This window comes from Petaurus breviceps, unplaced genomic scaffold (genome assembly GCF_028583685.1).
Source record: "Petaurus breviceps papuanus isolate PSGF00001 unplaced genomic scaffold, PetGlider_PUasm1.0 90721, whole genome shotgun sequence".
NCBI lineage: Eukaryota > Metazoa > Chordata > Mammalia > Diprotodontia > Petauridae > Petaurus > Petaurus breviceps.
In genome coordinates, this window is record NW_027187322.1 from 3,993,370 (window position 1) to 4,017,273 (window position 23,904).

General features: G+C 56.9%; 2 protein-coding genes across 5 annotated transcripts; both read left to right on the forward strand.

The window, feature by feature from the left end:
* Positions 1-3,928: 3,928 nt before the first annotated feature.
* ANKRD13D (ankyrin repeat domain 13D) lies at positions 3,929-13,285 on the forward strand. 4 transcript variants are annotated; one of them, XM_069066477.1, is made up of 15 exons: positions 3,929-4,078; positions 4,611-4,746; positions 5,469-5,593; positions 6,289-6,334; positions 6,485-6,628; positions 6,791-6,980; positions 7,841-7,907; positions 8,454-8,535; positions 9,148-9,209; positions 9,386-9,516; positions 9,832-9,989; positions 10,515-10,646; positions 10,750-10,913; positions 12,302-12,393; positions 12,922-13,285. In XM_069066477.1, exons 1-15 carry the CDS (start codon positions 3,989-3,991, stop codon positions 13,133-13,135), a joined length of 1,833 nt encoding a protein of 610 aa, XP_068922578.1. In that variant the 5' UTR covers positions 3,929-3,988; the 3' UTR covers positions 13,136-13,285. The 4 variants fall into 4 exon arrangements, with proteins under 4 accessions (XP_068922578.1, XP_068922579.1, XP_068922580.1 ...); XM_069066478.1 differs by having other exon boundaries at positions 12,854-13,126; XM_069066479.1 differs by lacking the exon at positions 10,515-10,646.
* An 837-nt stretch (positions 13,286-14,122) lies between these two features.
* SSH3 (slingshot protein phosphatase 3) lies at positions 14,123-23,698 on the forward strand. The gene is made up of 14 exons (XM_069066481.1): positions 14,123-14,472; positions 15,005-15,042; positions 15,335-15,557; positions 17,128-17,246; positions 17,330-17,401; positions 17,858-17,923; positions 18,674-18,868; positions 19,024-19,117; positions 19,408-19,536; positions 19,631-19,677; positions 20,723-20,869; positions 21,150-21,350; positions 21,435-21,723; positions 22,353-23,698. Exons 1-14 carry the CDS (start codon positions 14,407-14,409, stop codon positions 22,605-22,607), a joined length of 1,941 nt encoding a protein of 646 aa, XP_068922582.1. The 5' UTR covers positions 14,123-14,406; the 3' UTR covers positions 22,608-23,698.
* Positions 23,699-23,904: the final 206 nt, after the last annotated feature.

Here is a 23,904-nt window from a genome sequence, read left to right on the forward strand (position 1 = left end):
TACTGAACTTGAATCTACATCAGATTTGTCCTTGTCTCTTAAATGGAGATACATTATACATCACACACATAGATAGCACAGATGGTGCTGTCAGCTATAGATGCTGAGAAGAAAGCAGGCAGTCCAGCACCCTTCAGACCCTTAAAGCTCCCAAGATCCTTCTTCAGCTGAAGTGGCAGGAAGGGAGACTAAGGCAAGCCCCATCAGAGGCTTCTCTAGAATGCTTCCTGCTCCCTCACCACTCAGTGGAATCCCCAATTCTAGCTCCATGAGGACATACAGATCCCAGAGACAGTGATGGAGCCTTCGATTACATTGGGCAGACTTCCATTCGCACCTGGGAAGCTATCTCTGTTCCCATCATACCTAGTCGGCCACTGAGATGTTTCTCATTCCATAACTACGTGGGTCACGCAGGAAAGGGTGGGAAAGAGGGAGCAGCAGGAGGAAAGGAAGATGATTTCAGGATAGGAGCAAGTTGGGTTGACAGGACAGAAGGGAGCAGGGCTCTGAGAGAAGAACTGGAAGCTTGTGGGGGAGGGGAGCTGCCTCATTCTTTGTCTTTGCCTTTTATCCCCACCACTGAGCACAGGGTCATGCACAGACTCCTTGTACATAGAAACACAGATTTAGAGTCAGAAGGGACCCAAAATGTGCCTTAGTCATAGGCTTTTAGATTTAGGACTAGAAGAAAACTGGGAGGTCACCTAGTCTAACCATACCCCTATTTTACAGATGACAAAACTGAGGTGATAATGAAAGAGAAACAAGCATTTATTAAGCACCTACTATGTGCCAGGCACTTTACAATTCTTATCTCATTTGATCCTCACAACGTACTATGATTATTCCCATTTTACAGTTAAGGAAATTGAGGCAAGCAGAGGCTAAGCAGCTTGCCCAGGGTCACACAGTCAGTATCTTCTGCTGAATTTGAACTCATGTCTTCCTGACTCCAAACCCAGAGCTCTAGTCATTGGGACAGCACCAATCGGCTTCTAAAGAGAACCCAGAATCTCCTAATGCTAAATCCAGCCACCTTTCCACTGTCCTGTGTCACCAGTCGTCAGGTTTTGTGGAGACGCAAAGAGGTGATGCCACTTTCACAAAATGACAGAAGTCAGATTCAAACCTGGGCCCCCAACTCCCAGACACCCCCACATCTTCAGTTCTGAAGCTCAGGCAGTGTGGGAGGGCAGGAGGTATTTATTGTGGCATTATGGGATCAAACCGAATGACTTCAGATACCTCATGCAGAAGGTCTAGATCTATCCCTTGGCTCTGGTTGACCTAGAACTCATTTACAGAAGATGAAAATTTCAGTTCCCTTTAAGAGAGAGCTTCCTTACCAGGAGGAGGATCCAAAGTTGAAGGGGGTAGGGGAGGGGAGGGGAGAAGTTTGGCCACGAATAGGAAGAATCCCTTAGAGTGTGTGTGTGTCTTTGTCTTCCAACTGTCCCCACACCCCCACATCTCAGGTCCCTTTATACCTCCAAGGCCCCACACCCTGTATGAGTTCAGGGAGATTTTGTTGACAGCTGAGGGGGATTCTTGGGGAACCTGGCAGCAAGTCTTCAGGAGTCTCCCCTCCCCTGGGGTGCCTGCAGTGGGGGAAAGGGTACCTTTTGGATAGAAGTAGGATTAGATGACCCCTTCTCTATTCTCCTGACCCTCCTCATCTAACTGAGTTCAGCCCCTCCATCTAGGGAGTGGTGGGTGGGGAAAGTGAGCAGCCTGAAAGCAGTGTACCCTAATCAATTACGAAATCATAGGCTCACCCACTGAGAGGTGACAGGAACCCTAGCTGTTGTCTTATTCAACTCCTTTGTTTTATGGAAGAGGAAACTGAGTCTTGGAAGCAGGATTTGAATGCAGGTCCTTTCCTAAAGCTCCATTCTGTGAAGCCCTTATCAATACTTAGTAAGCACCTACCATGTACCAGGGACCAGAAATGCAGAGGTAAAAATGAAACATTCCTTCTCCGGAGCCTGGGAGGTTATGGCTATTCCAACAGGTTGTGGAGCTCAGGGACCGCATTCCAGCCATGGGCCATGGCCAGCGTAAAGGCCACGTACAGACTAGACAAGGAGCTCTGAGAAGGCCGGTCGGACTGGACGATGGAGTGTGGAAAAGGAAGGAATGTGTGATAAGGTTGGAGAGGCAGAACAGGACCTACTTGTGACCGGCTTTGAATGACCCAGAGGGGAAGCCAGGGCTGTTCCCCCCCGCTAAGCCTGTGGAAGGGCCCGTCTCCTCCAGGCTGCCCTTTGTCATCCTCCCCAGCTAGGAGAGACTCCTGGCCTTGGATGCTTAGGCCTCTCTGCCTTTTTGTCCACTCTTTGCTGTATCCCTAAGCATTTTCTTCCTGGCATTTTCCTTATTTTCATCAGGTCTGAAACTTCCCAGGGCCTAGTATGGAGCAGGTGATGAACAACAGAAAGGCCTAGGCCCCTTCTGACTGTGACCCAAAGGCCCCATCCAAGGCTTGGCCAGGCAGCCTGACTCTGGTCCTGGATCCTGAGGGCAGAGCACCATAAATCTGGAGCTGGAGGGGCCCTTGGAAATCACCAAGTCCAATCCCCTCATTTGGCAGATGAAGAAACTGAGGCTGAGAGGGGGGAGCGGCATGCCAGGTGTCTGATTTCTGGTGCCAAGCCCTGAGTTCTCTCCACTGTGTCACTTGACTGCAGCGAGGCCTAAGCCTCCAGGAGGAGACCAGGCCCCTGTCCTTGGCCTTGGGGGCCAGGCATGAAGCCTGGCCTGTTCCAATGTGGGCTGTTCCAAGGCACGGATTTCGACAGTCTCCTTCCTCTTGGGCTGAGCAGCAAAGGGCCTTCTTTGCAGAAACGGTCTTCCTATGGCCTATCCCCAGTACATGAGGATCTCTGGCCTCAGCTCTTATGCTCACCCTTCATCTTCCAGACCAGGGCCCGACCCGTGCAGATGCTGCTCCCCATGTCCAGGGCTTCCTCCCCAGCCCAAGCACCACCTCCCTCCCCCATGCCCCAGCAGCTCTGGGTCCTCGCCCAATCACTGTCCTCCTCCTGGGTCCTGCCCCAGCCCTGGCCGAGGCTCAAGGCTTCTGGGGCTCCAGGCATCCCTGGGGGGGAGGGAAGCAAGGCTCCCCTGGGCTCCAGCTCCAGGCTGGCCCTTCCCAGAGGCGGCTGAGTGAGCCTCGCTGGGCCCTGGGTCCTGGACGCAGGCGGCCACAGCCAAACGGCCCTAGCCAGCCTCTGGCAGCCTCTTCCTTCTCCTCCCCCAAATCTGGGGGACCAGGAGCAGACTAATGGCGCCGCCTGCTGGAGGCAGGCGGGGACTCAGTGCAGCAGGGAACCCCTCGATCTTCTGGCTCTCCGAGAGCCCCAACCTTGTCCGGGCGCCGGCTGCCTCCAAGGAGTCTCAGGGCGGGGCTCTCCGGATGCCTGCGGGGGACGGGGGTAGCCTCTGGTGCGTCCGGGCTCTGGTGGACAGACCCTAAAGCCAGGGGACTGGGAGAGCCTCCCCTTTCCTCCCCTCCTCCCTGCACCCCACCCTTCGGGTCCCCCCTCCCCCCAGCAAAGGGCGGAATGCGAGGCTGACAGTCGGGGGAGCCCGCGGCAGAGCTCGCCCCCCGGCGGCGGACACGGGCAGGACGAGGGGGAGGGGGGCCCAGGGGCCCCCGCCCCTTCCCGCCTCCCCTCGGCCCCTCCCCCTCCTCCCTCCTTCCCTGCGCCCGCCCTGACAGCCACAGCCGCGTTGTCTCTGCGGGGCCGCTGCGGCTGCGGGGGCCGGGGGCTGCGGGGCCGCTGCGGCTGCGGGGGCTGGGGGCTGCGGAGCTGCCGCGGGGGGGCTCCGCTCCCCGGGACCCCCGCCCGTCCAGGGTCAGGGTCAGGGCCGCCCAGCCGCGCCCCCGCCCCGTCTGGCTCCGCCCGCCCGCCCACCCGGCGGCCCCGCCGGGGATGCGGCGGAGGCGGCGGCGGAGGCGGAGGCCGTGGCTCTGAGGCCGAGCATGGCCGGCCCCGGCCCGACCTACCCGCTCCACCGGCTCGTCTGGGCCAACCGGCACCGGGAGCTGGAGGCCGCGCTGCACAGCCGCCAGGTGAGGGAGGCCCGCGGGCCTTGACCGCCCCCTCCAGTCCAGGGCGCCCCGATCCCAGCCCGGCGCACCTGCCCCCTCCCCCAATCTCGCCCCCCTGTGCTCCCGGCCCCGGAGCTAGGAGCCAGGAGCCCGTGGGTCCCCCACCGCACCCCTCCTCCTGGCCCGCTGTCAGCTGGACCCCACGGGCCGGCCGGAGAGGCCAGGGCACGGCTCTGGAGCCCGTCTTCAAACTTTCCATCCTAGGGGCGGGCCACCTGCAGGCCCCCGTCCCCTCGGTCGCCACCGGCAGCACGAAGCTCCTCCTCTCGCCTCAGAGCCCAGCTCTCCATCCCATCCCTCCCCATTCCGGGTCCGGCTTTGGTACCAGGCTACCCTGTACCCTCCCCCTCCCTGCAGCCAGCCAGGCTCCATGATTACTAGGTTAGGCTCTTGACTTCCTCCGCTGGGCTCGCTGGCCCCTCTCCCCCTTGCCCTGGTCTGCCAGCCTCTCGCTGGGCCTCCTCCCCCCAAGGCAGTGCCTTCCTCTCTGCAGCACGACATTGAGTTAGTAGACCCTCGGGGTCGGACCCCCCTGGAGCTGGCCGTGTCCCTGGGGAACTTGGAGTCGGTCCGAGTACTGCTCCGGCACAATGCCAACGTGGGCAAGGAGAACCGCCAGGGCTGGGCAGGTACCTGAGGGGAAGCCACTTAGGAAGGGGGAGGAGATGGGGGCTGGGCAGCCACATGCCCTAGGGGCCTTCCCAGCGTGCCCCAGCGGACCTCTCCAATCCCATCTCCCACTTCTTCCCTTGACACGTCCCCAGCCAAGTGAGGCAGTGGGCTGGCCTCAGAGTCAGGAAGCTGTGGGTTTGAATTCTCAGATACTTGCTAGCTGTGTGACCCTGGACAAGTGCCTTGACTCCTCTGGGTCTCAGCTTCCTCAGCTGTAAAATGAGAGCGTTGAACATGACCTCTGAGGTCCCTTCCCGCCTAAAACCCTGATCTTGTGAGTGCTGGTCTGAGAGTCAGGAGACCCAGCTTCTCACTGTGCTCTTCCACTGGCTGCCTCAGACAGGTGGCTTCCCCTCCCCTAGGCCTGCTTAGCCATTGAACCAAGTGTTCGAGTGGCAATTCTGGGAGCTCACTGTCTCCCTCCCAGTGCCTGTCTGTTGAGACCTTCATGGTACAAGTCAGATCCCAGTGATTTTTTTCCCTTCCTCATAACCCCCCTCCCCTCTCCCTGGCCCTTCCTGTCTCTCCACCGCCCTTGTCACATTCAGCTCAGGAGGCTGCACTCCAGGCATCAGCAGTGGATGGCTGGGAAGGCCACAGGCAGCATGGCCAGATGAGGGTGGGGATGGCATTTGGGGGGGGGAGGTGGCAGGTGCCCAGGTGATGGGCCACCATGTAGTCCTTCAGGAAGCTGTCAGTACTGGGGATCCTGAGATAGTCCAGCTGGTGCTACAGTACCGGGATTACCAACGGGCCACCCAGAGGCTGGCAGGCATCCCTGAACTCCTCAATAAGCTTTGCCAGGTACAGGGGTGCAAACTGGGCAGACAAGAGGGAGTTGGGTTGGGACTGTGCCCAGGGCGCTATTGCAAGCATGGACAGTAACAAGACCCTTTTCTTATAGGAGCAATCCCTAGAGGGAGACCAGTCAAGGCTCATTTCCCCATTTTACAGATGGGAAAACTGAGGTTTAGAGAGAAGTTAAGTCCCCCAAAGTCACAGAATTTGTAGGTGTCTGGTCCTGATTGTTCTATTGTGCACGCACACACACACACACACACACCTGCACCCTGGTTTCTATCAACTCAGGAGTTTACAAAGCACTTTCCTTATATCCTGTGCAGTAGGTAGTGGAAGGATTGTTTTCCCATTTTCTACATGGGGAAACTGAGGCTCATAGAAATTGTCCCTTGCCCAAAGTGTCTGAGGCAGGATGGGGAACCAGGTCACTCCTAACTTCAAGCTTGTCCTGCTGTACCCCACTGCTCTGAAGGAGGAGAAGGGGCTGGATACTTCCTGGATGGGGCAAAATCGGGGCAAGACCATGGAATTGAGGGATGGGGTAGCTTGGTGGGAGGGTGTCAAGGTCTTGTGCTGCTTCCCAGTTTTCTGGACTGTGGAGCAGGGGCCCAGGAAGTCACCTCCTCTGTCTCCTGCCACCTGCCTCCCAGCCTCAGGGAACACATCCCTAACCGGTGTATGCCTTCCATCTATCCCAGGCACCTGATTTCTATGTAGAGATGAAGTGGGAATTCACCAGCTGGGGTAAGTGGAGACTGGGGTGGGGGTTGGCCCTGGGTTGGGAGGAAGAATCCCTGCTCCAGATTACATGGGGCCAGCTGTTCAATGCAAGGGGCCAGCCCTGGGCCACTTGCCAAGCTGGGCCCTCTCTAGCCCCTAACCCCATGCCCACAGTGCCCCTCGTATCAAAGATGTGCCCAAGTGATGTATACCGCGTATGGAAGCGTGGCCAGAGCCTGCGTGTGGACACCAGCCTCCTGGGCTTTGAGCATATGACTTGGCAGCGGGGCCGGAGGAGCTATATCTTCAAGGGCCAGGGTGAGAGAAAAGGGGAGACTGAGGCAGCCAATTCAGATCGGTATCTGGTCCCAGGACAGGCTGGGCTCCCTTCCCCCTTCCCTTTCATCTGGCCCCATTCCTATGCCCTTGGAGCCTAGGCTGGGATCCCTGACCAGAGTCACTGACTCAAGCTCTCCCCAGAGGCCGGCGCCCTGGTGATGGAAGTGGACCATGACCAGCAGGTGGTACGCACAGAGACACTGGCGCTGGCCCTGCACGAGCCTGAGGCACTGCTGGCAGCCATGCAGCCCAGTGAGGAGCACGTGGCCAGCCGGCTCACCTCACCCATTGTGTCCACCCACCTGGATACCCGAAATGTTGCCTTTGAGAGGTCAGCCCAAACCTAGGAGAGAGGGGAGAAGGGAGGGACTTGGGCCCGGCTCTCAGAGAGCACCTGGCTTAGTTGGCGGTGGGCAGTGGTGTCAGGAAGCCTGGCTTTGACATGAGTTGAGTGACCCTGGGTGAATGACTTTACTCTTCTGGGCCCTGGTTGCTTCATCTGTAAAATGAGAATTAAAAAAAACCCCAAAACAAAAAAACTTGCCCTGGCTACCTTACAAGGTTATGAATTTTTCTAACCAGAAAGTGCTATGAAAAGGTACCTAAAAAAAAAAAAAGATTGATGAGATAAAAGGAATAATTGAGAAAAAGGTCAGTCTCTCCATCTGTAAAATAAAGGGGTTGAACAAGGGGGCCTCTCCACACCCTTCCGGCTCTAAGTCTTTACACCCAGGGCCTCAGTTTCCCTACCTGTAAAAACCAGAGGATTATACTTGATGGCCCCTGAGGTTGCTTCCAGTTCCAGGGATCCCATCTTAAGATCCCATAGAGCTGGCCAAGGCTGGTAGCGGGTAAGGAAAGCGGCTTACCCATGGGGGAGCAATCTCCTGGCTTGCTCCATGTCCCCTTCTTTCAGAGAGTCCAGCTGCTGTGGACTCTACGGCTGAGGCCCAGGACAGAGGGATGGGCAAGCTCCTGGCCTCCTACATTCTAGCCTCCATTCAGTTCTCCATAGAATATTTTCTAGTATTATAAGCAATGAGCTCAAGGCTAGCCCAAACAAACTGGAGTAGCCTGGAAGCCTCACCACCTACTATAACATTGTTTCTATAGGAAAATGTGGAAAGGAGGAAGAATGGACTTGAGGGTCTGGGGAGAAGATCTCCACTGAAACACCTTGGTCTCTTACAGGAACAAATGTGGGATCTGGGGCTGGCGGTCAGAGAAGCTGGAAGTTGTCAGCGGCTATGAGGCCAAGGCAGGGAGTGGGGAGAGGCCCTGGGAGTGGGAGGTGTGGGGGCAGCATCTGGCCAAAGAGGGCCCCTGGGGTAGGGGTAACATCTGGCCAAACAGGATCCCGGGGGTGGGGGCGACATCTGGCCAAAGAGCCCTGCTCTTTCTACCCTGACCCTTCCCACCACCCTAATCCCAGAGCTGACACCGGGCAGCCTCATGTCAGTGCTGTTGCTGATACCCAATGTGACCCTGGGGAGACTGTGGCCTCCCTGAAGTAAAAATCCTGGCTCCATCTTCCTTTCAGGGCTGGTGTGAGCACCACCGAGATAATTGATGGGGGGCAGGTCACTTAATCTGCTGGCCTCAGTTTCCTTGTCTGTAAAGTCAAAGTAGGACTAGAGGAGGCTTTCTCCACCTCTAAGTCAGTCCTGAGGCATGGCCTTCTAGGAGAGTGACTGCTGTGGCCACCCCAGGAGCGGCTCAGACTTATCTTGGCCTGGGAATGGAGGGGCTGGCCGCTTCAGGCCCCCTCAGCCCCTGATCATGTCAGGGTCTGTCCCCGCCCCAGGTTTACAGTGCCAACAACGTGGAGCTTGTGACAAGGACCCGGACGGAACATCTCTCTGATCAGGACAAGGCCAGGACCAAAGGTAAAGCCAGGTGCGCCCACCTGCCCGCCATCGCCTTGGGCTGGGCTCCTGAGCCGTACAATGTGCAGCACCAGCCATCCTATGGGCGACTTTGCTCTGTGCCAGGCACCATGTTAAGCAGTTCACAAATATCTCTCTAAATCCTCAGAACCCTGGGAGGCAGGGGCTACTGTTATACCCATTTTACAGATGAGGAAACGGAGGCAAGCAGCGTTTCTGTAACTTTTCAACGTCCCAAAGCTTGTCGCAATTTGAACTCAGGGCTTCCTGAGCCCAGGCACAGGGCTGTGTGTACTGTGGTGTCCCCTCATGGCCCCTCATTATACTTCTTCTGCCAAAGGAATGAAACTGGCAGGAAATCACACAGACTTATTTTCAAAAGTTCAGCTGGACGTTCAGCTTCATGTTGGGATCTAGGTGGCATCGTGTACCCGCCCACACCTCCGTTGTGTCACTTGCTGGTTCATTCAGTGTGCATTTATTAAGTCCCTGCCTTCAGTGAGCTTTGATTCTACTGCCATGCTGGGGCAGGGGGCCCTGACTGGAGAGAAGGAGAGGTTGGGCCAGGAGGCTGAGGTAAGGCTGCTCTCATGGGCTCTTCTGTTCACACAGGGGGGAAGACACCCTTCCAGTCCTTCCTGGGGATGGCCCAACAGCATTCAGCCCACAATGGGGTGAGCGAGGGCTGGCCAGGCCCATGATGCCTTGGTCCATGGGTGGCCAGGGAAGCCAGGCTCAGTCCTGAGGAGTTCTGGCTGTTGCTTGGGCCACAGGGTTGGGTGTTGGGCCTGAAAGCTGGGGGAAGAGGGTTGCAAAGGCTGAGTGCTTTTCCTGGGGTGGGCTGGGGTAGGCCCCTGTGCTGCAATCAGCCAGCCCCACCAACCCCACGGCTATCTCCCCGGAAGAGTACTTTGACCCCAACTTCAGCCTGGAAGCTCGGAACATCGGCCGCCCCATGGAGATGTCCAGCAAAGTGCAGCGGTAGGCTCATGTTTCCGTGGCCCTGGTGCCTCCTGGCCCCAACTTTCTTCCCCTTCTCCTTTGCATGGACCCCCAGTTACACAAGACTCTCCTGAGTACTGCTTTAGGCCCAGCCTGGTGCCAGGCTCTGCAGAGGACAGAATCACTGAGACAGAGCAGGGGTGGGGGCCAAGCCTGGCTGTGTCAGTGGCCCTGGCCAGTCTGGGAAGGTCTATCCCAGGTAGAAGGTCCCTGCAGCTTCCCTCAAGTCTGGACCTGACTGGGTTCTAGAGTGCAGGTCCAGGCAGGTCTGATAGGCCAGGGCTGATCTGGCAGGTTCAAGGCCACCCTCTGGCTGAGCGAGGAGCATCCCTTGTCTCTGGGTGACCAGGTGACACCCATCATCGACCTCATGGCCATCAGCAATGCCCACTTTGCCAAACTGCGGGACTTCATCACCCTGCGCCTCCCACCAGGATTCCCTGTCAAGATTGGTGAGGAGGGATGCAGAAAGGTGGGATGGGAAGGGCTTTAGGGGATGGGATTCCTGTTTGCCTGGCTTGGGGATGTAGGGACAAAGGGAAACTGTGTCTGTTCCCAAAGAGCTTAATCTGTCTCGGGGAGACAACATGTACGTGTATGGACATGGAAAAGCTACACATAAAATGGATGGAAGGTAGTGGACAGGGAATCAGAAGAGGGCTCAGGAGTGAGAGAACACGGCAGCCCTCAGCCTTTCTAATGGGGTCACTGCATGTAAATGACAAGGTCCATACAAAATGGAGACAGAGTAGATGGGAGGTGATCTCAGAGGGAGGGATTTTACTAATAGGAGGGGGTGGAGAAGACAGAAGAAAACTCACCAGCAAAGTGAAGTTTGTGTCCATGTCTATGCCAGGGCTGGGGCAGGGGGCAGAGGGGGTGAGCCATGGAAAGTGATGAGGCTGGGGCATTTTCAGGGGGGGAATGATGGGGCTGGGCTTCTGTTGGCTCAGGGCCTGGCCCTGCTGTCCCCTCAGAGATCCCCTTATTCCACGTGCTCAATGCCCGGATCACCTTTAGCAACCTGTGTGGCTGTGATGAACCACTGAGCTCCGTGTGGGTGCCATCTGCCAGCCCGAGGTCCACAGAATCCACCTGTCCTGCTGCCGGTATAACCCAGGAGGCAGAAGGGGAGGACCCCTGGTGGGGAGGATCCCTTTAGGTGGTGAAGAGAGCTGTGAGGATTGAGATTTGGGCATCTCCCTTCCCCAGGGAGTCCTTTTCCCTGTGAGGTGGACCCAGCTGTGTTTGAAGTACCTGAGGGGTACAGCGTGCTGGGTGCTGGGCATAATGAGCCCCTGCGGGATGAAGATGATGATCTCCTGCAGTTTGCCATTCAGCAGAGCCTGCTGGAGGCTGGGACGGAGACAGAGCAGGTAAAGACACCCAAGGGGATCTGGGCGGCCAGGTAGCACAGTGAGTAAGAGCACCGGCTCCAGTGTTGAGAAGACCTGGAGATCGAATCCCGGGCTCAGACACTTAGCACCCACCCAGAAACACCTGGCCGTATAACCTTGAGCAAGTTACTTAACCCCAATTGCTTAGGGGCGCCCAGGTGGCTCAGTGAGTAAGAGCACCGGCTCCAGTGTCGGGATGACCTGGGGATCAAATCTGGGCTCAGATACTCAGCACCACACCCAGAAATAACTGGCCGTGTAACCTTGAGCAAGTTACTTAACCCCGATTGCTTTAAAAAAAAAAAAAAGACACCCAAGGGGAGAAAGACATAGTGGGGATCTCTGTCGGCAGGAGGGTTGCTGTGGACAGCAGCTAAGGGACTCTTTCTGTTCCCAGGGCCTAGAGGGGGTGAGCATGGGGGCCAGTCCAAAGTCTGTCCATCCCAGCACTCAGGAGCCCAGGGTGTGAGTGGGATGGAGGGTCTTGGATGTGGGATCAAAGTGAGTCAGGGGCAGATCCCTGACCAATAACTCTTCCCTTCCCTTCCCTTTCCCTTTCCCTTCCCCTTTCTTTTTCCCCATTCCTTTTCCCCTTTCCCTTTCCCTTCCCCTTTCCCTTCCTTTCCCTTTCCCTTCCCTTTCCCTTCCTTTCCCTTTCCTTCCCCTTTTCCCTCCCCATTCACTTTCCCCTTTCCCTTCCTTTCCTTTCCCCTTCCCTTCCCCTTCCCTTTCCCTTTTCCTTCCCCATTCACTTTCCTCTTTCCATTCCCCTTCCCTTCCCCTTTTCCCTTTCCCCTTCCCCATTCACTTTCCTCTTTCCCTTCTCCTTCCCCTTTCCCTTTCCTTATCCCTTCTCTTTCCATCCCCTTTCCCTTCCCTTCCCCTTTTCTTTCCCTTTTCCCTTCCCCATTCATTTTTCCCTTTCCCTTCCCTTTCCTTTTTCCTTTCCCTTCCCTTCCCCTTTTCCCTCCCCATTCACTTTCCCCTTTCCCTTCCCTTTTCCCTTTTCCCTCCCCATTCACCTTCCCCCTTCTCTTCCCTTTCCTTTCCCTTCCCCTTTCCCTTCCCTTCTCTTTCCCTTTTCCCTTTCCCTTCCCCATTCACTTTCCCCTTTCTCTTCTCCTTCCCCTTTTTCTTCCCCTTTCTCTTTTCCCTTCCCCATTCACTTTCCCCTTTCCCTTCTCCTTCCCCTTTTCTTTCCCTTTCCCCATTTCTCTTCCCTTCCCCTTTTCTTTCCTTTTTCCCTTTACCCTTTTTCTTCCCCTTTCCCTTTTCCCTTCCCCATTCACTTTCCCTTCCACCTTTCCCTTTTCCCTTCCCTTTCCCTTCCCTTTCCTCTTTCCTTTCCCCTTCCCTTCTTCTTGCAGGTGACCATCTGGGAAGCTTTGACCAACACCCGGCCAGGCCCAGACCTCCACTCTCCCCCACCTGCCTATGAAGAACAGTTGCAGCTGGAGCGGTAAGCCCCTCACCTCCTCCCATTCCTGAGGGTTTTTCCTGCCCCCTCATTGCCATCGCCAGCATCATAGGGGGCCTGTCACTATCCTGGTTGGAATATTGGGGGGCAGTGCTGGGGGTGGGTCCACAGTGACACTGCCCCTCATCCTCTCATGGTCACCTCTGTCTCAGATTGGGGAGCTTGGGGAAGGAAGATGGCAAGAAAGGGGTGGACTGAGGCTATCTGGAGAGCCCTGGGGACCAGGGGTGGGACAAGACATTTGTACCCTTGTCTAAAGGTAGACTATCTATCCCCCTTATGAGTGTTACTGTTCACCAGGGACTTTGGGCCTTCTCTGTAACATAGGCACCTTGACTTAGCCCCCTATCAATCCCCTAGTGCTAGGGAATGGAGGGGTTTGGGCATTAAAAGTAGAACGTGACACATTTATAAAGGGTTTCCTTTGGTGCCTTTGCTGCAGGGAGGTAGGGAGGGGTTCCTATGCTGCCCATTCCCTGTTAGCACCTGCTTCTCTCCGCACCTTGGCAGAGCCCTCCAGGAGAGCCTGCTGCCACCTTCAGACCCTGGGGGCCCTGGGGCCCCTCGCCTGATCCCTCCTTCCCTGAGCCCTCCCAGCTTCGATGAACAGCTCCGCTTGGCCCTGGAACTGTCCTCCCGGGAGCAGGAGGAGAGAGAGAGGAGGGGGCAGCAGGAGGAGGAGGAACTACAGCGAATCTTGCGGCTCTCCCTCACTGACCACTGAACTGTCCAGTCTAGATGGAGGGACACTGCCCAGGCCAGGCCTCACTCCTGGCTTTTATCATTTATTTATTTATAAACTACTGACCAGCTTGGGGGAGGGGTTGCCCAAGATGGAAATGGGAGATGGAAATAAATTAGAAACCAGCCTGTGGCTCATCTCTGCTCTGTGAGACCTGGGGGAGGGTTGAAAGGTCAATTCTTCATGACCCCCTCCCTAATGTCCCTCCTGAGAACAGAGGGATGTCTCAGTTATTTACTGCAGCCCCCCACCCACCTCCCCAGTCCAAGATGCTTGCTGGATGTTATCTGACTTGCCTGGCTTCCCTCCCTCTCCCATTTGCCTTCCTCTTCTCTCCCCTATTCACAAGTGCCTACTGTGTGCAGGGCCAGATTTCAGATGACCTGGCCCCAGCCTTCCAGGAGCCCGGCATACAAGCGGGTGTAATTGAATTACTAAGTACGGAAAGCAAGCCATGGAAAGCCATGGGCCTCCTGAGACCTTTGGGGTTAGGCCCTAACTGTGAACAGCTCCTGATGGTCTTTCTGGCCAGCATAACTCCCCCATCCCCGGGGCTTCCATCAAAGTGCAACGAGAGGTTCCTAGATGTAGAGCTGGGCACCTTAGAGGCCATCGAGGGCAAGTGCCCTCATTTTACAGATGGGGAGACTGAGGCCCGGAGAGCTTGCGACTTGCCCAGGGTGCAGGCGCCTGGTCAATGGCCAGGGTTGGAAGCACAGTCCCTCGGCCTCCAAAGCCCTCCCTTTCCATGGATCCCAGCTGCGCTCAGTGTCAGAGGTGGGGAAGTTGAGGCAGGCGCCCGGCTGTCGTCTTTGGGCTCCCGCCGAGGCTGCGCGAGCGGCAGGACCGAGGGCCCTTAGGAGTCGAACTTTGCTGCCCCCGCCCAGCTCCCCGGCCCCAATCACCTGGAAAGGGGAGGGAGGAGGCTGGCTTTCGGTGGCCCCGCCTCGGAGGGCGGGGCCTTGTCCAGAGGGAGCTGGAGAAGAAGGGGAGGGGCGGCGGCGGCGCTGGCTGCGTTGAGAGCCCCAGGAGGCCGAGCGGGCGGGGTGGCTGGCCCTTTAAGGGCCGCCCCCAAGGAGGTGCCAGGCCGAGGTGGCTCGGCCGGGCTCTGCTCGTTCCTCTCCTTCCTGGTCTGGTCTGGCCTGGCCAGGCCTGGGCTGGGCTGGCCTGGGCTGGGCTGGTCCGATCGGATCGGATCGGGTCTGTGGGAGGGGGCTGCGCCTGGAGCCCTCCGTCCAGCCGCGTGTGCGTGCATGGCCCTGGTCACAGTGAGCCGATCCCCCTCGGGCAGCGGCCACTCCACTCCCGTGGGCCCCGCGGTGAGTCCGCTTCTGTCCCGTCCCTGCCCACGCAGACATTCTGCCCTCTCTCCCGCCAGGCCTGTTGGTCCGGCATCGGGCAGCACCCATCTCCCCGAGCACCCCCAGCCAAGCAGAGGTCTGGCAGGGCCCCTGAACTTTCCCCAGCCCTCCTGAGAGGTGGCCCCTGGGGGTGCCCTCGCAGTGCCCATCCTGCAGACAGCTGGTGGCCTGGCCAGGGGGCAGAACTCCTGGGAGCCTTTGGGGGTGGCGGGGGAGACTTTGGTGCGCTGTTTGGAGGCAGGAATCCCTCTTCCCTGCCCATTACAACCTGGGGTTCGCGTGGGTGTTGAAGGGGGGAGATCAGAAACCTAACCTCTCCCGTCCCCACCCCCACGGGGACGGGCTGGGGGTGGGAGTGGGGGCTTCCATCCGGGAGCGCTGGGCCTGGATCCCAAGTAGGAGCAAGCTGTTAGGCCTTGGGGGCCGGGGAAAGGGAGGGAAGGACCGACAGAGCCCCTCACACTGCCCCCTGGGGCTGCTTCCCTGGCAGGATGAAGGGCTGAGCAGGAGCAGCCAGCTGCAGCGCAGGTGAGGAAGCCCCCTTCCCCACCCCCAGGCACAGGTCACCCCAGCTTTGTCTCCCCCGGCTAGCTGTGAGGTCAGAGGGCAAAGGGGGAACAGTAGCTGAGCCGTAGAATGCTTAGGTCCTTTGTCCCATCCTAGGACCCAGTGTGTCTCTTTCTGCAATTCCTTGGCTCAGTGGAAAGGAAGGGAGGGTAAGATGGCCTTCCCAAGGGAAATAGATAATGGCGAGCTAAAGTGCTTTGAGATCTTCAGAGAGTAAGGAATCTGCCTCCAATGATGCTCTGGTCCTGGCCAGGCAGAGTTTTGCAGTGCTTCGTGGAGCGGTCCTGGGGCTCCAAGACAGAGGGGAGCCCAGCACTGGGGATCAGGACAGGTCAGAAGATGAGGAGCCTGCCTCAGACCAGCCCGATGGCAATGGCCAGGGCACTCGAGAGTCCTTGAACTCTGGGAAGCAAGAGCAGAGAAAGCATCTCCACCTCATGGTGGGGCTGCTGAGGGCCCAGGACAACATCCAGCTGGTAAGAGGCGGGGCCTGGGGAAGAGGGAGGGAAAGAAGGCATTTTTCTGGGTCTTCTCCAACTTCTCTGATTGTTCCTTCTCTGTCTCCCCTTCTGCCTCCCCCAAGGGCTCTGTCCTTATCCCTCTTCCCTCCTCCATACTCTTTCCCTCGGGCAAGTCCATCCCCTGCAGGGCCTCAGCTCTCACCTCCAGGAGGAGGACCCGACCTCCCTCTGTCACCCTGCCTATCTCAGAGTCATCTCTACCAGGATGCCCTGCCACCATCTCAAACACACCATGTCTCAAACTGAACTCAGCCTCTTTCCACCGACATCTGCTCCTTCTGATTCTGCAATTTCTACACTGACTTTCTCCCCATCCCCAACATTCCAAACCTCAGGCATTTTGTTTTTCTCTCTCCCTCGCCCTTGACCAGCCAGGCACTAAGTCCCATCAGGCCTGGGTCTTCCACAGGACTTGTTTCCTCCTCTCCATTTCCTCTGCCATCTCCATAGTTCAAACCCATACCTTAAGAGCTCTCCCCAGCTCATCTGGCCTCCAAGCCGACCAACCTCCCTGTAGCACCATTTCTAATAACCCCCTCACTAGCTGCCGGTTTTAAGAAAAATCAGCTTGGCATTCAGGGTCCTAGACCAGCCAGCCTCTGTTCCAGAGAACCTGGCCTCAATTCCTGTCTCAATGCTTACACCAGTGTGTTCTGGAGCAAATCCCTTAACCTCCCTGGGCCTCAGTCTCCTCATTTGTAAAATAAAAGACAGACTGGCCAGCCATGTCCAAATCTCTGATCCTACCTCTCTGTAAGTCCCTTATGTCCCTGGGCCTCAGTTTCCTCCTCTGCTGTATGAGCAGGGTCAGACTAGGTGGTCCCTGGGGTCTCTTCCAGCGCTAGAGCCTTCATTCCTGGTCCTTTCATTGTTCCACAAAGCCTACTCTATGCCTTGGGAAAGCTCTCCCCACTTTGAAAATTCTCCCCATCTCTGAAGGCCTGACTCAAATGTCACCTCCTCCGGGAAGCCTCTGATTTCCCAGTGAGATGGGGCTTTTCCCTGTCTTCCTCTCAGTACTTTCCACATTCTGTCTAATTGTCTTGTTATCAGTGTCTGTCTTTACGCGCCCACTGACATCTGTGAGAGAGGCATCACACTGTTGAATGTGCCACTCCCTCACTCTCTCCCACCCCACCTACTGTGTCCTCAGTCTGAGCTCAGGAAGTGCTTTCCTGCGTTGAACTGGGAGAAGGGGATGATGGGAAGGTCATATAATCGTGAGCTGATGTGTTTGAGAGGCATAGAGAGCTGGCCTCAAAGCCAGGAACACCTAGGTTCAGTTTCTGCCTCTGATACACTGGTGGTATGACCCTGGGCAAGTCACTTTACTTAGTGTCCCAGGCAACTCTAAGAGAAGGCACCCGCATGCATAGAGGGTTGTCTATATCTGGGAATTCCATTAGGTCCAGTTCCTCCCCTACCTCCATTCTACTTCAACCTCCCATCCCCAGGACATGTGTTTAGAGACTGCATGTGGCCTGGTATCTCTGAATCTTGTGTGTCCCCGCCCCCCCTGCCCCAGGCAGTACAGTTGGAGACCGCCCGGCCTCAATGGCTTAGATACCTGCTTGTGGTGTCCACTTCGGAGCTCCTGAGCCGGGATGAGACTGTCCTCCTGGGGGTAGACTTCTCCCAGAGCAGGTAAGGGTGCTGCTGGAAGTGGGGGGGCTGGGCAGACAGGGAGGACAAGGAGAACCCAGCTGTCTTTCCCTCCATCCCTCCAGTTCCCCCAGCTGCACCTTGGGCCTGGTCCTACCCCTCTGGAGTGACACGCAAGTTTACCTGGATGGTGATGGGTGAGAAGAAGCAACTTGATATTAGAGGGAGGGGAAGAAGGTGGCATGGACTATCTGTGCTTTGGGATCTGGGTGGTGAGGTGTTATGGGAAAAGGCCTGGAGTTCTTGGGACCTCAGTTTCCTCATGTGTCCAATGGAGATAACCACCTGCCCTGCCCATCTCAGAGGGCAGTTGTGATAAGAGCAGATGAGATCGTGGATAGGAAGGCGGCTCTGTAGAAAGTCTGAAACCTCTGAGGAATGTACATATGTGTGTCTAGTGAATGACTCACATGTGTACACTTGGAAGCCACAGAAGAGATGACCTAATCCAACCCCCTGATTTTATTGGGGAGACTGAGGCCCGGGAGGGGAAGGGCCTTGCCCACGGAGGTTGCTCTGGCTCTGGGAGGCTGGGAATCTCCCAGCTTGCACTGCCCACTCCTGAGGGCTCAGTCTCCACCCTCCTCTTCTAGGGGCTTCACGGTGACATCTGGGGGTCAAACGAGAATCTTCAAGCCTATCTCCATACAGACCATGTGGTAAGTGAGAATGAGAAGTGGGGGTGGGGGGGTTAGAGGCAAGTGGGGGGATGGGGAAGAGGTGGGGTAGGGGAGGGGGAGACCTGGCCTAATGGTGGGGGTAACCTCGCCTTCCTTGGAAATTCCCTGGTGTGAGTCACAGAAGCTCAAAGATGTCCACGGGAGAAGAGAAGTGGGAATTGTCTCATCCCCTCACCCCTCGACTATTGCAGTAGCTGATGGGGCCTCTGCTTGCCTCCACTCATGTCCCCTCCTACTCAGTAAACTCCAGGGCCACTTGTGGCCCCCAGGATCAAATACCAAATGCTCTGCATGGCATTCAAAGCCCTTCATAACCTGGCCCCCTCTTCCCTTGCCAGTCTCCTCCCACTTCCCTCCCTGACATACTCTTGGATCCAGTGCCCCCAGCCTCTGGGGGGCTCTTCCACAGAGGAGCCCCTCCATCTCCCTGCTCTGGGTTTTCTCTCTGTCCCCCCACGGCTTCTTTCAAGTCCCCCCTCAAATTACCCCTTCTATGGAAGCCTTCCCCTTTCGCCCTCAATTGTGGCACTATTCTTCTTTTCTTCACTATTTTCTGTTTATCCTGAACCGTGTTTTTGTACAGAAGTGTTTGCTTGCTGTGAGCTCCCTGAGGGCAGGGACTGCTTCCTGACTTTCTTTGCATCCCCAGAGTTGAGCATCAGGCCTGTCTCTTAGTAGGTGTTTAACCATGCTGAGTGACTTCCTGCCTGGGCTGTTTCTCCCACTCAGGGCCACCCTCCAGGTGCTGCACCGGGCCTGCGAGATGGCTCTGGGCAATGGCCTGGTACCTGGAGGCAGTGCCCTTGCCTGGACTGGCTACTACCAGGACCGAATCACCTCAGACCAGAGCTGCCTCAATGAGTGGATGGCTATGGCCGACCTGGAGTCCCTGCGGTCTCAGCTGCCCAGTGCGGACTCTAGTGGGTCAGTGCTCTTGGTGCAGGGGGGGAGGTGGGAAGGAGGGATGCTGTGGGTCCTGGGAGGTGAGGAGGAATGGGGAGAGAGGCAGTGGTGTCCCAGGGCTGAAGGCCAGTGGGCAGGGGTTGAGGGGTCACCGGTCTGATGGGCCCCACCCTTAGGCACTCGGAGCAGGAATGCATGGAACAACTCATCCGAGCTGAGCTGTGGGATGTGCTGGACACCAGTGACCTGGAAAGTGTCACCTCCAAAGAGGTAGGGGGGAGCCGGAGATGGCCTGCCACCAGCGGGGAGATTCCAGGCTTGACTGGGGGCTCTCCTTTGTTGTAACAACTTCCTCCAGACCCCTTTACCCAGAGGCCTCAGCCCCACTCCTGCCCCACTAACATTCCCTGCTGTGTCTCTTGGCCTTTGCCCCTGGCCCCGGGGAGAGCTGATAGCTTGGGTCCTGCTGGACTCTCCCTACCCACGGCCCAGACAGGTCCAGGTGGTGGGTAGGTTACCCACCTGCAGCTTCTTGTCTCTCCCTTGGCCCCCTCCCCCAGATTCGCCAGGCCCTTGAGGGCCGCCTGGGCTGCCCCCTTCAGCAATACCGAGACTTCATTGACAACCAGATGCTGGTGCTCATGGCCCAGCGAGACCGGGCCTCGCACATCTTCCCCCACCTGTATCTGGTGAGCTTGCCATTGACTGGCACTGGCGAGGGATGCCGGGGCTGGGTGGGGAAATGGGGAGGGATGCAGCCAGCCACCCCTCCCTTTTCCACAGGGCTCGGAGTGGAATGCCGCCAACCTGGATGAACTGCAGAGAAACCGGTAAGGACTGAAGAACTGTGCAGCGCCTTGGCAGTCATCTGGACCAATGCCCTCAGTTTACAGAGGGGGGGAACTGAGGCCTCCTCCCTGCCAGAGCCCAGCCCTCAAACCTGCTCCTTCTCCATCTATCTGGTTAAAGGGCAGGCCTCGATGTTCCCCAGGTGTCTTGTCATCCTGTCTTACTTCTGCCCCCAAGGTGAAGGAGGAACAGCAGAGCTCACAATTCCTAGGCACTCTCTGCAGACCCCAGGGTCATGGCCCCTGCCACTGCCTTTTTCCACCAGAAAAAGATTTCTCTTGATGCCCCTTCTCCAAAGAAGGCAATGCCTTCCCAGCTGGAACCTAGCCACTAATTGCCTCTTTACTGGTACAAGGCTTCCTCATAGTCCCCAGTTGGCACCAGTTACAGAGAAGAGTGAACAAAAATGCCAACCTAGAGGTGACTTTCTAAAAAATGCCAGCATCTCTTTCAGAACCAGCCATGGGGTGTTAGAGCTGGAGGAGACCCCAGAGAGGCCCAAAGAGGCCCTGAAAAGAGAAGGCACTTGACCAAGGTCACACAGTGTGGCTCAAAGGAAAGAATACTGGCTGGGGTGTCAGAGGATCTGGTTTCCAACTCTGCCTCTGACCCTTACTATGTGGATGACCTTGGGCAAATCCTTTCCCCTTCCTCAGTTTCCTCCTTTGTGAAATGAGGGGGTTAGACCAGATGGCCCCAGAGGTTCCATACAGCCCTGGCATGAGAACTGGGGCATGAGTTCGGGGCTCTGCCTCCTTGGGCCAACTCACTTAGCATTGCTAACAATGGCTTCCCTTGACTTATCTGTTAGGGTTTGATGGAGGTCCTTTGTTTCTGACATCTTTGCCAAGCTGAATCTTCTCGTGGGCATTTTCAAAAGAAAATTCCTGTTTTCTAGCTGAGCTCTACACCCTCCAGGGGAGCTGTCCCACCAGGCCTGGCCTAGCTGGGCCTCCGGCCTGCTGTGGCCTGGCCCCGGCTCCTCCCTCGGGCCCAGCCCCACATGGTCTGGCTTCTCCTTGGCAGGGTCAGTCACATCCTGAATGTGGCCAGAGAGATCGACAACTTCTACCCGGAACTCTTTACCTATTACAATGTCCGGCTCTGGGATGAGGAGACAGAACAGCTCCTGCCCCACTGGAAGGAAACTCATCGCTTCATTGAGGCTGCCCGGTGGGTCAGGCTCCCTCCTCCCCTCCCTATTCAGCCTCTGCCAGGCCTGGCCCTGCCAATCATCCGCCCTCCTCTCCCTGCCCCACTTCAGCCCCATCATGTCTTCTGCTTCTATGTCCCTTGCATGGCACCCTCCTTTCTCAGCACCAACATCCTTCTGTTGTGTCGGGTCACCAGCATGGCCTGCTGCTCTGTGGGCAGGACAGGCTCAGTGTCTCCAGAAGCCAGGCAGCCAGGCCAGACTAAGGGTGACTGACCAAGAGGACCCCTTCTGGCACAGGACCCAAGGCTCCCGTGTGCTGGTACATTGCAAAATGGGGGTGAGCCGCTCAGCTGCCACCGTTATGGCCTACGCCATGAAACAGTACAACTGGGGTCTGGATCAGGCCCTCCGGCACGTACAAGAGCTGCGCCCCATTGCACGGCCCAACCCTGGCTTCCTACGGCAGCTACATACCTACCAAGGCATCCTCACAGCCAGGTACTAGGGGTGGGGGGGGAGGGGGAGCTGGAGAGCAGAGAGCAGGGAAGGGATGGCTTGGGCATCATGTCCTCTTCCTTTTAGCCGCCAGAGCCACATTTGGGAGCAAAAGGCCGGTGGTAGGTCCTCCCCAGAGGAGCCTCTGGCTCGAGATGCCTCCTGGTCATCTCCCCCACCCGCCCTGGAGCCGGGGGGCAGCAGGGACTGGAAGGGCTCAGAAGGGGACGAGACACAGGGAATGCTGAGAGAGGGGCCTAGCCTTGAGGGCCTGAGACCCCGGCTCCGCATGGACCTCCGGGGGATCATGAGGTCCATCAGTCTGCTGGAGCCCCCAGACCTGGGGAGTCACCCCGAGACCAGTGATCTGCCAGAGGTGAGGATGGTGGGGCACCTCCCAGAAATTGGGGCGCGATCGTTCAGCCAGTCCTTCAGCTTTAGGCATCAGGGTGTGGTGAGTAGTGCACCAGCCTCAGTCTACATCCCACCTCTGAGTCACCCCATGTAAGCCACAGTGTCTAGTACTCAGGTAGGGAGCGAGTGTCTGCATGGGGAGAGGGAGTTTTCTCACTGGGAGTCCTCCAGGCCGGTGAAATCCTAGGCTGGGACCAAAAGGAAGAGAAACAAAGGCTTTACCGGGGGTGTCCCCCCCTCTGTTTCTGGAGGTGGGGGTACAAATGTAAGGTGCTGCCAGTACCAGATGCGCCCACCTGCAGTCACTGGAGAACAGTTCGAGGCCATTGGTGGGCAACTGGGCCAGACTCTCATTACCAAGGTCAAGTGTTAACAAGATCAGTGTAGCCTGAAGGGCTCGAGGAGGTGAGACAGGACAGTTGGACCTTGAACTGTGGGAGGCCAAGGGGCTCCATGGACAAAGGAGGGGAATCAGGAAGGGACAGGATGGGCTCCTGGGAGGTGAGGAGGCTGGGCCCGGCCTGACTGGAGCCATGCCAAGAGCGGGGCAGGTTGGGGGCCAGATCCCTTTCTCTTCCTATATCCCTCCAGGTCTTCTCCTCTTCTCCAAATGAGTCCTCAGGTGAGGCTCTCTCCCAGGCATCAAGGGACCCAAGGGAACCACGGCCTGCCCTGTTCTCCCGAAAGTCCGTGGCCGCCTTGCATAGTGCAGCCCTTGTGGCCAGCCGGAGCCAGGCCTTCCAGAACCAGGGCCAGGGCGAGCCTGTGGATGTAGCTAAGCCCAGGGCCCGGAGGATGACGAGACAGGCCAGTGTGGATGGCAGCGGAGAAGAGGGAGGGCTCTGAGCCCTTCTCTAAGACACTAGGATGAGGTCACCAAACAGGGACCTCGCACTTCACACTGCTTCCTTCTCCCACCTCACCACCTTTGCCCCTGCCCTCCAGCCACTCCCACTGATATTACACTGACATCTCCCCCAGGGCCTAGGCCTCAGGCTTTTCTCCACTGTTCGTCTAGGCCAGGGGTGGGGAACCTCGGGCTTCAAGGCCACGTGTGGCCTTCTAAGTCCTCAAGTGCAGCCCTTTAACTGAATCCAAACTTCACCCCTTAATAAAAGGATATGTTCCGTAAAACTTGGACTCAGTCAAAAGGCTGCACCCAAGGCCCTAGAAGGCCACCTGTGGCCTCGAGGCCCCAGGTTGCCCACCTCTGATCTAGGTGAAGAGAAGCCAGGATAGAGGATTCTGGAGTATTTTTGTCTCCAGTTCAGATCTCAACCTTGGGCCCCAAGGCCACCCTCCCTGGCCCACAAGCCTCTAGTGGTCTGTGGTTTTCCCTCCTTCCTAAGGGGAGTAAGTCACCCTTTCCTCCCCAAGCAGTGGCTCCCCAGGATTTAGCCAGAGTTACCTGCCAGAATCTCGAAGGCTCAGGGGCCTCATCTCCAAGCCCCTAAAGGAGCGCCCTACAAGGACGAGGGACATTTTCTGTTATTACCAGATGGAGGCAGGGCCAAGGTTATCCATAGCCCGGCTGTGGCCATCTGCCTCAGGTCTACCCTTCGTGACTGATGTGAGGCTTGCTGAGGCCTCTCACTGTGGCCTCTCCGTCCTTGAAGGGGCAGCTAGCTCCAGGGCAGAAAGAGAAGCCTATTGAGGTCAGCTGGGTGGGGGCTGCTGTGTCCTTGGAATCTCCAGCCTCCTCACCACCTCTGGGCTGCTGTGATTTGGGTCACTAAACAGTGGGCTAAGGGAAGCCAGAGCTTCTTTTCCACATACATGCTAGCACACGCATGTGCACATGCACACACATATTCTTCCCCTCCCCCATTCCTCATTAGCTAGCCAATATTTTCTATGATCTTTTAATTATATGGCTTTTTATTTAGGAATAAAAAAATGAGGTTTCATATTAAATTATTTTTCATTTTATGGTATAATGTTTCATAATCAAATGCTTATATTTGGTTTACAAGTGAAATCTTGATTTTTTGGACGATTCTGGGCCAGGGGTGAGGAACCTGTAGCCCTCTAGGTCCTCAAGTGTGGCCATTTGGCAGAATTCAAACTTCTCAGAACAAATCCCCTTCATAAAAGTTCTGCAGAACTTGGACTCACAGGGGCTGCCCCTGAGGGCCTATAGGGC

Bases quoted from the DNA above. Each gene is read 5' to 3' on its own strand.
- ANKRD13D (XM_069066477.1), top strand. From the start codon at position 3,989: ATGGCCGGCCCCGGCCCGACCTACCCGCTCCACCGGCTCGTCTGGGCC. The intron at 9,517-9,831 runs GTAGGCTCATGT...CTGATCTGGCAG, and splicing joins ATGTCCAGCAAAGTGCAGCG to GTTCAAGGCCACCCTCTGGC. The intron at 10,647-10,749 runs GTATAACCCAGG...TCCCTTCCCCAG, and splicing joins ATCCACCTGTCCTGCTGCCG to GGAGTCCTTTTCCCTGTGAG.
- SSH3 (XM_069066481.1), top strand. From the start codon at position 14,407: ATGGCCCTGGTCACAGTGAGCCGATCCCCCTCGGGCAGCGGCCACTCC. The intron at 15,043-15,334 runs GTGAGGAAGCCC...GGTCCTGGCCAG, and splicing joins AGCAGCCAGCTGCAGCGCAG to GCAGAGTTTTGCAGTGCTTC. The intron at 21,724-22,352 runs GTGAGGATGGTG...ATATCCCTCCAG, and splicing joins AGACCAGTGATCTGCCAGAG to GTCTTCTCCTCTTCTCCAAA.